A 14,064-nucleotide genomic window follows, 5' to 3' on the forward strand; every position below is an offset into this window, starting at 1 on the left:
TCTGATGCGCAAGTGGGACGAGAGAGGTGCAAAAGGTGATGTCCTTACCATTGCTGCCCAGAACAGGGTCGGCATCTCCACATGCAACGGGCCCAATCACCCGGCCACCCATGAGGCGCTCCACGCGATGTTGCAGGTCGGTGAGTGGCTGGATATGGGGTCGGCCTCCCCTGGTCGCAGTCCGGCTCTTGCGATTATTCGCCAGCTTGGCCTGCAAGAGAAAGGACGGCCTCTAAGTACAGTGTGTCGCCGTGATCTTGTGTGCACTGCCTCCCATGGTGGAATAACCTGGCCAGTGTGTCGCCATGATCTGGTGTGCACTGCCTCCCATGGTGGAATAGCCTGGCCAGTGTGTCGCCATGATCTGGTGTGCACTGCCTCCCACGGTGGAATAGCCTGGCCAGTGTGTCGCCATGATCTGGTGTGCACTGCCTCCCATGGTGGAATAGCTTGGCCAGTGTGTCGCCATGATCTGGTGTGCAATGCCTCCCATGGTGGAATAGCCTGGCCAGTGTGTCGCCGTGACCTGGTGTGCAATGCCTCCCATGGTGGAATAGCCTGGCCAGTGTGTCGCCATGATCTGGTGTGCAATGCCTCCCATGGTGGAATAGCTTGGCCAGTGTGTTAAGTGCAGAATGTGCAATTGATGCTCATGCCTGTCCCATAGCTGCTGGATGAAGGCTGGCCATTAGAGCTTTCAGGTCCCTTTGCCCATAATGTGAGGTGCACATGCAAGGATGAGGAGGTCATTGGAAAGGGTACTCACCCTGACAATGCGTGTGAGGTCATTTAACTTTTTGCGGCATTGGGCACCGGTCCTGGGGACGTCGCTGTTGGCTGACAGCTTGCTGGCGACATGCCTCCAGCCTCTCCTGTAGACGCGGACCGTCGCCTTCTTGCCATTGTCCGGGTACAAAACATGGCGCCTCTTCTCCACAGCAGCAAGCAGCACACTCAGATCACGCTCTGAGAAGCGCTGCGCACGTTCACGGGCCTTCTCCATGTCTTCAGGCGCTATTTGGGTCCAGCAGCAGTGTTCAGGCCTAGCTGGAGGGCTCCACTATCCAGGGCGTGGCAGCAGACACAGTCGACCCTTCCCCCTTAAGAGCTGGCCGGCGCCAGGGTGTCTGCTGTCAATCACGAGATGGCCGCACCTGCGCTGCGCCCGGCCTCGGCGCTATCGATCACCACCTCCGGCTTAGCGCCCAAAGAGAGGCGTCCAGCAGCAGTTTTAGCGCTCGCCCGAACTAGTAGGGCGAAGCTAATGAATATCGGAGAAGTGGCATAGATTTGGCGGCGGCCGCAAACTTTAGCGGACGCCCCACTTTAGCGCCCCAAAAGTGGCGTCAATGAATTTCTAGGCCATAGTCTGTTGTTCAAGTGGATGTAAACGATCCCATGGCACTTCTCTGAAAAATGCAGGGAATTCTCCCAGTGTCCTGGCCAACATTCTACCCCAACTAAAACCAGCAAAATAGACTGGTCCTTTATCTTACTGCTGTGTGTGAGACCTTGCTGTGTGCGATTTGGCTGCTGTATTTGCGTACAAAACAACAGTAACAACATTTCAAAAATAATTCCTTGACTGTGAAGTACTGTGGGACATCCTGAGGTTTTGAAAGGCAGTATATAAATGCAAGTTTTTAATTTATTTTTCTCACTTCCTTCCTTCCATTCAGGCAGTTCAAATGGAGATCTGGCCCTATCCATACCACTTAACCAGGCCACTTCAACTGCTTTTGCTTTGCAAACAGGAGCAGTGATTGCTGCATGCCTTGCGTGTTGTCAAATTATATGGTTTGTCCTTCAGCCATGCCATTTCTCTGCTATGACATTGTCAAATAAACAATGCTGCACTATTTTAACAAAATTGGAAATTTCATTAAATTGTTAAATTTGCAATATGGCATAATATATCAGAAATTATTTTCATAAAAACAACAGGGTCATTTGACAGCTATTTCAATTATGATATACTTTCTGAATTGTTTCAATTAAAAAAATGCTTTGGGCTTTGGTCTAGGAATGTTGCCACACTATTAAAGGGATAATATATTTTAGTTAAATTACGGCCCTGTTAAATAGAATCCATGACACTGTTTTAGGTTGGGAAACCTCAGTCTAATTTAAAACAGTGTCCAGACAGCTGGCCCAAACGTTTTGGTCTTTGTGTTCTAATATTCATCCCATGAATATCTGTCTATTGTTGTAAGTTCTAGAGATCCGCTTAAATATGATGATGGCAGCTAAAAATGTCAGCATAATTCAGTGAACTGTGCTGACTTGACCTTGAGGATGAGTGCATTATGATGATTTGTATTTTCTAATTCTTAAATTATTCGGTGAGCAGAGAAAATGAAAATGTATGAGGTCAGACTACAGTGATTTTGTATGATCAGGCACATCTGTCATACATTTTCTTAAAGGAATAATATTCCTTTTTTGTCTTATCTTTCAAAATTGCTCAAACTTGTTAATCATTATAATTTTCTTTGTTGAAAATGTAAATATTGCTTGCAGTAATAATATTTAATGTTTTACTTGAGCTTGGGTATTTTGAAGCAAATATCATGATATGGTTTTTACTTTTTGCTCAAACCCATAATCATTATGTTTCTGGGTCACACTGTAAAATGGAAAATCAATTTGGTGGTTTCATGAATCAAATTTATCAACATTTATACTGTATTTTGAAAATGGTAAAAATATTCTAGTGTAGCAAATTTCCATTACTACATTAAATACTTTTTTTTCAGGTGGTCGAGGAGTGGGAGGAAGAAAAACAAAAAGCAAGCATAAAAGGATGTAGGCTTGATAAATATTTTACCATGTGAATAGTAATATATTCCACAACTCTATTGTTTTATTATTTTTAAATGTTTTCATGCAGGCTCTGGAAAGTGAATTTGTTTCTTGCCAACTGCATCAGTGGATTGACCTTATTTTTGGATACAAACAGCGAGGCCCAGAGGCAGTTCGTGCTCTCAATGTTTTCCATTACCTGACTTATGAGGGTTCTGTGAATCTAGACAGTATCACAGATTCTGGCCTTAGAGAGGTAAGACCTAACAAATACAGCAGATGCAGAAATCAGTGTTTACAGTCATTTTTTAAAACTTTCTAGAAGTGCTGCTACCAATGTTATGCTGCAGAGATCTGTTTAATATACACCCTTCAAAGAAAATCTTTGCATTGAATGCACAAGGCATATTTGTAGCTAGCTGAAACAATGTCCGAAATACCGTGTGTACCTTATGTGCAATATATTTGAGATAGCGGCCTAGAAATTGGGTTTTGGCTTAGCCAGGGCTTTAGCGCCGGAAGTTAGTGCCGGCGCTAAGTCCCCCTGCGCGCGCCAAAAATTCAGTAGCGCCGCGCCCAAACGGCTGCCGGCGCTACTGAAGGGTCTTAGCGCCTGGAAAAGGGCGCTAACTGCCGTTTAGCGCCGCAACTCCGGCGCTGCGGCACCCGATGCGGTGCGGCAGGCTGGGGAAGTGCAGGCCTCCTCCTTCCGTTAAGGAGGAGCTGCCTGCACCCGGCCGCGGCCCGCGCAAATCTGTTTAAAAATGAGCCCGGCACCTCGGACAAGTGCCGGGCTTGCATCTGTTCCGGGGGGGGGGGGGGAGAAGTCCGGGGAGGGAGCTGCGGGCAGGCGGCCGGCGGGAAAGCGGCCGGCCGCCGCGGGGCCTTTAATGCGCCGGCGCAAACACATGTTGGACTCCGTTGCCAGAGTCTTAGTTGCGGCTGCCACGGGCGAGGCGGCCGCAACTGAATTTCGGCGCTGGGGCCCATCGGCATGGCAACCGGGATGCTGCGCACACCGATGACGTCATCGGTGCCGGCGCAGCGCTACCGGTGCAACGCCGCTTTAGGGCCCCAGGGAATTTTTCAACTGGCCATAACTCTGGCGCTAGTCCCTCTAGCGCCTCAAAAGCGGCGCTAAGGCTAGTGAATTTCTAGGCCAGCATGTTTATTTCTCTACCGACTTAAAATTGTAGAATTTCATAGCACAGAATTCAGTCAATTATGCCGATGCCTGTGCCAGCTCTTTAAAAGAGCTATCCACTCAGTCCTATCCCCCTCGCCTTTCCCTAACCCATTAAAAAAAATATATATTTCAAATATTTATCCAGTTCACTTTGCAAAGCTATTACTGATTCTGTTTCTACCACGGTTTCTGGTGGGACATTCTGAGTTCTTCTAACCTTTGGACTAATTTTCAACCTGCACTTCAAGCATTGCTTCTTTTGAATAACCACCAGAACTGTTTTCTGAGCTTTTGGGGAGCTTTAGAATCTCAGTAAATTCATTGGAAATCTGAGTGTAATCACATGAATTCTTTAAACATATTGGCCTAGAAATTCGGTGGGCTGCGCCACCAGTTAGCGCCTAAAGAGGGCACTCAGTGGCTTTAGCGCCACTGGCCACGCCTCCCGTAAAATTTAGCGGGGCGCTAATGGCGGCGTTAGCCTGTAGCGCTGCGCCACCACCGATGACGTCATCGGTGTGCGCAGCGCCCCGCTACTGCCCCGAACGCGATATTGGGTCGCGCCCCCCCCGTAGCGCCGGTCGCAAATCGCGACCGGTTCAGGGGGGCCTACCTCTGGCAGTAGCGGCGCAAATTAAAGGGGAGGTGCGGGGCGGCCATTTTTTTCGGTGGCCGCCTGCCAGCACCTCCTCGCGCCGGCCTCCTGATCCCCGCCCCCCCCTCCCCACCCCAGGCAGTGCCGGCTGTGTCCCGAGAGCCCGGCACCTCTCCTCGGTGCTGGGCTGTTTTGCCGGCACTCGCGATCAGAGATCGCGCTGGTGCAGGCCCCGCCCCTTTAAGAAGGAGAGGAAGGCCTGCAGTACCGCAGCGCACCGTGCCGCAGCGTCTGGCTCTGCGGCACGTTGCGCTGCGATATTCAGTTTCAGCACCCCAAGACGGACGCAGGGCGCCTCGAGCGGCGCCTCGCTTCCGTTTGGGGCGCTCAAACTGAATATCCCGCTGGCGCTCCCGGCTCCTTCCGGGGCGGGACTTCCGGTGCCCAGGTGAGCTGGGCGCCACCAAATTTTTAGGCCATATAATTCACGTTGCCACTGAAGAAGTCACAGAGAAATCATCAAGCTGTTGAACTTGCCACTTTTATGCCATGGAAATTCTTGATTTTTTTGTAACAATCTAGGGACAGCCTACTAGGAGCATGAATGAGTGTCGAGTACTTACTATTTTATTAAAATGTAAAACTGAATAACGTTTGCAGCATTTGTCATGACATAACAAGCTACTATAAAGGAATAGCTGTGGGAGATCAGTGTTTTAAAATTCACCCGCTAACTGTCTTTTCCCTTAAACCCAAAAGGTGAAAAATTCGGTACATCGCCTGGGTGCTAAATTTAGCGCCTGGCGAAAAATAGTGCCAGCGATCGCTAAATTCAGTTTTAGTGCCCCAAGAGGGAGGTGGAGCGCTAATTCAAGCACTCCACTTCCTTCTTAGAGTGCTAAATCCGAATATCAAGGTGGCACGAAAACGGGGCGCTGCGCACGGTGTTGACTTCGTCATTGCCTGCGCAGCGGGGCACTACCAGTTACCACCGCTGCTAAACTCCCGCTGAATTAAGCGGGAGTCATTAATGGCGCCGCGCCCGGGTGAAAAGTCGTTATCACCGGGTGCTAACGCGAGGTGCAAATGCACCGAATTTCTACGTAAATCCCTTTTAGCCCCTAGCGGTTGAAAATAACCTACCTGAACAAAACATCTGCAAGGGACAATTGCAGACAGTTTTGAAATCATAAAAATGCCCATGCAGAATTACAGCTTCCTCAAACAGTGACCCTCTCTGTCCTTATTGTATTCCTTTTTAGACAACTCTATTTGAAGGTCAAAACAACATGATTTTAATGGGCCCAGAGAAATCCTTTTAGGGGTATTTTTGCACCATATAAAGCTGTGTACATGTGCAACAAATCTGCCACTAAAAGACAAAACTCATCATTATCACTAATGTCATGGTGTAGTATTTCACTACATCAAGCTGTGTAATACGAGACCACAAAAAACCCTTTCAAACATTTGGGGGCTGTTGAGTAAACTTACACTGAGTAATGTCACGTGCAAGATTTCCACAAATATATCCTATTGACAGGTCAATTAGTGGGATTATTAAATTAAGCTTTTAGTTTCTTTACAAAGTTTTAAATTGATAAAGTCAATGTGCATTGTTTCCGTCAAGAATTTTTTATTTGGTTTATGCCTTCAAAACAGTTTTGTCAATGTACTTGTGCCAGGTTTTTTCATGAACAAAAGAACCACTAAGGGGTTTTTAATATTTATTCAGAACATTATGAATATGTGCCAGCTGGTATGCAAAGCTTAAGAGAAATATGCTTTGAAACTACAGTGCACCAGTAGAGCTGTGGTGGTGTGCTACAGACATCCCAAGATATTTACCATCTGTTGTGTGCAAAATAACTAAAATGCAACACTATAAGGAGAACTATTAATTAAAAAAACTCAGAATTCAAGTAGAAGGCCTGGAGTAGAGAAGAATAAATTACATTATCCAACTATCCTCTTTGGTTTTCATTTTGTACAAAGCACTAGCTTTAGTAACCCTTAAGTGTTGCCATAGCAAACTTAAGTCCAAAATATAAGCAGAACATTTTCTGTTGAAAATTAAAGCAGTATAAATAGAGACAGCAACTAACCAAATACTCGTGGTTTCACATCCCATGACTGCCTGCCACTCAAATCTGCCTGCTTTAGTTGGGATAGATTTTGTTAGTTCTCTGTCAGGCTGTAAGTGGAATAGCTCTTTGAAACAGAACATTCTGCCAAAAGGGAAAATACTGTCCTTCCGTGCCAAAAATGTGTCTCTTGTTGGCAGATTACAGAGCAACATAGGCATGGAGCATGGTGAAGCCTGCTACCTTGACTGACCTACCTAGTAGATTTTAGAAACACGGGAAAGGGAGAATTAACTAAAAAGTGCATGTCCCATACGTGCTCCAGTGAAATACGTTTTCTTCAATGTTCTAACTGTTGTTCCAATGTCCACAAAATACACCCTCCAACATACTCCGATTGTTTTCCTTGGATGGGAAGGTAAGACACCGGAGTCCATGGATAACTCCACAGATACTGAACGCCACTCATTGGTCGACCCAACAGACATGCTTCACCTGTATGATCATATGAGTATTGACTTTTTCGTGACTGGTTTTCTCTCCCTGACGCTGACGAACTCACCAGGTAGGAGAAGATGAAATGCAAATAACTATCAAGATCACAATTCGAACTCTGTTTCCTTAACCAAGAGTCCTGTGCTCAGGCACTGTAGGTCTTGAGCTGTCAGTGTGCTGTATAGTGAGAATATATTGGGCCAGATTTTCTGACCCCCACGGGTGCGTACGAAATGTGTATGCGCCCATAGGGGCCACACAAGTGCCGGGTTTAGGCATGCGAAGCGCATGCGCTAAAACCTGGCACTTATGATCTATCAAGAATCCTCTTGACAGATCACACGCATGCCCAGGAGACGGGCCTCCATGGGCAGGGAGTTCTGCTTTCTGCACAACTGTCGCCCGCTGAAAACCTTTAAATATCTTACGCCTGGTAAAAGCATGTGAAAGGCCTGCTTTTATCAGCATAAGAGTTTAAAAAGTTAAAAAATACATTTTTTTCACTGATTTATAATATAAAAATACTTTTAAAAAAGATAAGTTTATTTTTAGCCCTGTAAAAAACTTTAATTATCTTTTAAAAAAAATAAAAGTTTTGTTTAAAGTATTTAATTTAATGTCATTTTAATTCATTTAATGTGATTAAAAAAAAAATTATTTAATGTTTTACTGTGTTTTTTAAGTGATTCCCATTCATACTTTTGACAGATCTGTACGTAGAGAACTGTCAAAAGTGTGAAGGGGAGTTCCCTTCTTTGATTGGTTCCCCATGGCCCACGTGATCCCAGGGACGTTTGTGAACCGCATGCGCCCCTGGGATACCTGGGCCTCTGCGCATTTCATAGAGCAGAGGCCCAGGATCGCAAGCCTGGGAACCTACGGAGCCAGCAGGTAAGTTCATAGATTTTTTCCGATCAGAGGTATCCACCCGCACGAAGCCTCCGATCGTAAATTCAGGCCCATTATAATTTTTAGCAATTTGTACAAACTGAGGCCATTTTCTTTTGGTTTGGTTTTACAGTTATCCTAAAAATACAAACCAAAGAAGAAGCACAAGAGACTCGTGAGTGAGATACCATCATATGAAAATGACTGATCTAATTGCACGTCTGCTTTCTGCTGAATAATGTCTGCCTCACAGATACTAGGGGCCCCAACTATCAAAACAATTCCTAGGATTACCTTGCATCCCAAGTCAGTTCAGCCTTGTAACTAAAGTTCAATGTGGTATAAATTAGACCATTTATGCACAAAAAAATTTAGGTATGCTTTAATTCAAAATGCTTCACTCACGTGCACAAACATTTCTTCAGTGTGTGCTTTGTGCAATAGTAATGGAACGAAAGACAGCTCTGGCAGTATGTTCCTAAGAGATTTTGAACACTGAAATACCTGCAGTCTCCCTATGCATTCACACGATAAGAAAGGAACACCAGCCAGTGTGTGTGTGAATTTATTATTTCTTCCAAAAGGGAGATGTAGGGGGTGTTCTCCTTAACAATTGCGCTGTCCACTCCTTTACCACCTACCGCTTTCCTGCCTGCCACATGTAAATACTGGTGGAGGAAGCGGAGCCTAGGGTTCCGGCAGATTCTCTCTCTTACCACCACTTCCTTGGTCCGCCATGTGGAAAGTGGCAGTAGACATTAAATAACCAAATGGAGGAAGAGGGTCCTGTAGCAACTTTCTCTCCCTCCAGACAGTCCCAGAGACTTACCTGCTGTAGGCCTTGTTCCGATCTTCAAGGAGCTTCTACCCGTATAAGTAATTTGTGTATCTTCTGGTGTCTCTGCTGCAACACTGCTCGAGTTTCCTCATAGGGACTGATGGGCTACGTGGACATTTCACCGGAAGCGTGCCATACATCTCTAATGAGCCCCAACCCAGGCAAATGGGTGGAGCCTGGAACGGACGCAGAGGAGAGGGAGAAGTAACGCCATGTTGAAACTCCGCCTTGAAGAGTAAAATCTGGGCCATAATATCGGTTTTGATTTTCAACAAAATTGTTTTATCAAATACCACTGCAATTTGTTGTCATTCAGTTGGAATGAGAATACAGACCAACTGTAATAAAAGGATAATTACATTAGGGTACAGTATTTCATTTTGATATAACTAAAAACACTGGGGGTAATTTTCAACTTCATCACCTGTGAGGTACTGTGGCAGAGCAAATCACCTGCTCATTATAGAACTCACTCGATTTGCATCCAATTGAATGGAATGAAAATCAGACACATTCTATAATGGGCAGATGATCCGCTCCAACATATTACCGGCCAGGCATTGAAACCTATCAAAACGAATGAAAATTACTCCCACTGTCTGCTTTGGTTGATTGAGTCGGTTTTGTGTACCAGTGGTACATAAAGTTGATTTGTCACTAGCAAGCTAATTGTGGAAGCTAATCATTCAAAATACTCGGTTTAAGCAGTGATCTACTTTGGCAGGCAGTGCAGACATTTTCAGTTGACCGAAATTTTAATCGACCGTAATATACCACAATCATAACTAAAGTCATCCTGACCCGGGATAGTGTATTAAGGTGACTGAGGAAATCAAACTCCATATTTATTACACAGAATTTCAAGATTTTTACCAGTGTTTTAGTGGTCATACCTAGATTTACTTAGCTGCATTAGTTTATGGTGACTGAAGTTCACTTTATTACATGTGATGATGGGATTCTCCAAGACTTTTAAGGTTGTTTTTAATTAAAATTTTGTAATTCTGTCAATTTTTCTGTGAAAACTGCAAATCGGTGGCCTTGGTCGGAATTCAGTAAACTCATAAAAAATGCAACTATAAAAAAACAGGCCGGGACAATCCCACCATGTGGTTAAGCTTCAACAAACAAGCCATGGTTGAAAGGTTGGTTTCATTCAGTGGAACCCAGACTGAGCCAGATTACTATGTAGTTTGGAAGAAAAAGAATGGTTTGTGCAAGTGTTCAATGAAATGAGGAGGCAGGCAGTAGATCTGTTCATTTCCTGCCCCACTGGAATTTCCCAGCTGCCTCCTCTTGTGCATCCCTCCCCCCTAGCATTTATACCAGAGTTTCACCCAAAGCAGGATGAGAATTTCAGCCAAGGAGTGTTTTTTTAATGTAAATAATGGCAAAACTATTGTTGAATCTTGTGCATTTTCTTTTGTTGTCTTGGCTTGAGTTCTGCTTTTGAGAACAAGGCCAAATTCTTCCCTGAATTTGTGGATGGTTTGATCTTGAAAATGACAGGCTAATCTATTGCTAATAATGCAATGTGTTAATTTAGTGGCAGTGTTATTCTATTTTGTAAAAAATTAAAAAGACCTTAGCTGTCAAGAAACTAATAAAGTCCTTTAGTCCTTATAAAGGTGAAGTTGGTAGTAATAAAAACAATAATGAAGCAGATGTTTAGTGAAGTGCAAGTGGTCAAACCAATGACATTAACTCAATCCAATCTAGAGAAATAATGTAAATTTTAAGTGCAGGCAATTATAGTCAGCTGATAAAAGATAGTAAGGAGTTACTGGAATAGATTTTCAAACCAATGAAATGAGGAATGGTCTGCTCCTATGGTGCTGTATAGTGAATCACATTTGTGAGCTTAAGATGTGTACTTACATTAAGACTTTTTTTCTCCTTTAACAATCGTGATATGCACACTATATAAGGAAAGAAATGGTTCACCATTTTTCAATAAAACTTGGAGGTACCATTTATCCAAATAGGTATGATTTTACTTCACAAATTCAACTTATGTTCAGGTCCTTTATCGCAAAATCATTAATACCCTTTTGCCATATGTAATGAAAGACTAGTTTCACCTCAAATAGAAACACAGCTCCACACGGTAAGGAAAATAAGAGTTTGATGGGAATATTGCAGTGTTATAATAGACATTAATACATATTACACAGCCAATTTAAGGCAGTAGCTCAATCCTGGCATTTGGATGACAATTGTAAACTACTTGACTATCACTGTTGCATTTTTGACATCACCTGAATCCCTAAACGGTTTATTTTAATTCACTAAGTGGTATCCATTATTCTTTATCTAAATTGTTGCTGGTGTAGGTCAAATCACTAATATTTCTTTACCAAAGTTGTTCTTTTTTCTCCCTGATTATTTCGAAAGTACTACACGTCTGAGATGCATTGAGAATCAACAAAATTATTAAAATAGAAATACATGATTCTAGTGCTATAGCTATCTTGATTACTTTTCTATGTTTTGTTTATAAAGTAAGCTGAAAAAAATCACTATTTTTGAATTTTTCTAAGGCAACGTAGTTGGGAAAAATACCAAAGAGTAATTAGAAGAGTGCTTTTGCTAGAGCTGATGGAACAAATCCTCCAGTACACTGAGAGTTAACACACTATTTATTTGTGTTTGAAAACAAAGTGAGCAGATCTGTTGTTACATTTCATCCTATTATTCTCATTTTCACTGTTCTCTGGTTGTTTTCCTATCGCAATGATGACTATTCAGTGTTGAAAGAAAGTGTTCTACAGTTTGATTATATCCCCCAGCCATTCTGTGAAATGCCTGAGATGGAAGACATTTTCAGATGTGATGATCAGCTTGAGGGTATTGATTCATTCATCCTTGACAGGTGAAACCAGGGTTTTCAGTGCTAACCACAACGATTATGGCATTAAAATGTCAAGAAATTAGAGGTTGGCAAAACAGATAATTTTCTTCCTCACGTCAAATTAAAAACTGACACCCTCTCGCAATAAAGAAGCTGCAGTTGAAGACATGACAACTTAACTCTGCTAATACTTGAGCATTGCCGTACCATACTATTTAAAGTAGTGTTCTTGTTTTGCCCTGCATGGAAGGGCACTGTTACTGAAGCAGCACATGAAGTTGGACTAAAATTCAATGTCAGGAAATTCCACTGACACATGATCCTTGTAAATTCTCTTAGTTAAGTAAAGTTTAGTGTTGGAACAAGAAGAATATTTAGCTGGGTTTTACTCTTCATAACTTATTATACTGGTTTTCAGACTGGGGTCCAGGGGTTCCAAGGGTGTTTGCATGGTTATCAAATTTCTGCCTGTGTCATCAGATTTTTGTCTTTATCAATATTTGTTGACTTACTAGCGCATTATTTCTGTTACTTTATGCTAATGAACAATGGTTTTTGTTTTGATGGGACTCTTTTTCTTTGGGTAGCTGCCACTGGCTTTTAGAAGTTAGGATAGGGTGTCCTCAGCAGCATGCCAATATGAGATCCCCAGGAATATGTTGCACGTTGCAGAGTCCCCTTTAGAAAAAATTAAAAATCTTTGGCACAAACAATTGTGGAGTGAGAAAAGGCTATTTTGCCAATAGTCTGCTGCTTGGTCACATTGAACTCCAAAGGTCTCCCTGTGAAGAAATAGTGATACTATATATTGTTTAATTATGCATTTTTGTTGTATTTTCCATTACTTATGTTATCAAATATTCTTAAAAGCACTAGAAATAGAATTTGTTGTGCTCAGTGTATGGAATTGAGAGTTAGAAGATGGTTGATGTGAAATTGTGACAACTTTAAAATTCTTGTTGCACCAATGAATTTGTCGTGAAGCTGTGTTTTAAGTTTCTATTCAAAATGTTTTTAAAGTTTTCAACAAGGTATGTTTTTGTTACTCTGTCCCTCATTCACCTTCATTTGATGATTGTCACATTGATAATAAATAAAGGTATAAAATATATAATTATTCAGTAGCAACTAATCCAGGATTTTGCATACTTTAGCAAACAAACACTGTATAACCTTGCTTTCTACCAATTGTACGATGCTTGTGTTTGTATCACAATGCCTGTAATGCACTCTCAGTAATGTTACTCCACATGAATCTGATTCAACTGTGAATGCTGGCTAGCTACCAGGAATTTACAGATTCCAGAAATAAAATAAAAATTGTGCATAACAAATAATAGGTTGGAGGCAATTGAAGGCAGTACAACTGTCCTGGGGTTTAGATTAGTGTGTGTAAATGACACTCAGGTTTTTCTGTTGCATCTTGACATGTTCTGAGCCCCTTGAATTTGTTGCTGCCTTCGAGCTCTCTATCATCTTTTATTCACTATGTGTAAATGGAAAGGGCTGGGGTTGAATGTTATTTTTCTCTATAAACATCTCTCTGTGCTCATTGTCTAAGCCAAACCTGCCACAGGGTGAGGCAAATCTGAAGAACAATATTTCACTTTCCAGATTGAGGATCATTATGTTATGGTATAAAGGGGGAAACAAAGACCTGTTTCACACAGAGTGTATTCACCTGATGGTGCATGTAATATTTATTTTTCACTCCTCGGCAAAATTTAAAATGCTAGACACTTCAAGTTCCAACATCAGGCTAACTAATTGACATTGTCACAATCTCTGAGCAAAGCTAGGTTTTTACGTACAGTACTTGCATTATCAATTAAACCTAGATTTTCTGCAGTTTGCAGGTTTCTGTTGAGGATGCTAAAGTTATGACATTGAAAACAATATGGCTGTTATCAAGGGAACTGCCAGTGTTGTGCATACTAAATCATGTGGAAATGTATAGAACCTTTTGACCTCCAGAGGAAAAAAGTAACTTCTCCAGCATTGGGATCTAAATTGAATCCATGTCCAGTCTTTTGTTATTACAGTATACACATTTGTCTCCCTCCCTCCTCCTCCCGCCCCTTTAAATTTTGTGACCTAATTACAGTTTCATCAATTTGAGAGTAAAAGTTGATGTGATCAGCAAAATTATAGGTTTCTTGTCAACACTTTACTTTCACGTTTTAAAAATTGAACTGAGCTGTTGGTGTTAGTTTTTCTGCTTTGTCAAAGCATGCAGAGACTCCACAGTTATAATGCTTTTAATCCCATTTGCTCTGACCAGACCTTCTATAGAAAATGAACAAATTACTGGCTACCTCTCCTCTT

General features: G+C 42.4%; 1 protein-coding gene across 3 annotated transcripts in view; it reads left to right on the forward strand.

Annotated features, from left to right (window-relative positions):
* Positions 1-14,064, forward strand: part of LOC147111942 (neurobeachin-like) — a 1,011,877-nt gene that overhangs the window by 950,113 nt on the left and 47,700 nt on the right. For all 3 annotated transcript variants that reach the window (XM_085999351.1, XM_085999350.1, XM_085999349.1), the window contains one exon: positions 2,891-3,058. In XM_085999351.1, coding sequence (XP_085855477.1) covers positions 2,891-3,058 — 168 coding nt within the window. The remainder of the gene's footprint in view (positions 1-2,890; positions 3,059-14,064) is intronic.

This window comes from Somniosus microcephalus, chromosome 10 (assembly GCF_052327205.1).
Source record: "Somniosus microcephalus isolate GS21.2 chromosome 10, FLI_Smic_1.0, whole genome shotgun sequence".
Taxonomy (NCBI): domain Eukaryota; kingdom Metazoa; phylum Chordata; class Chondrichthyes; order Squaliformes; family Somniosidae; genus Somniosus; species Somniosus microcephalus.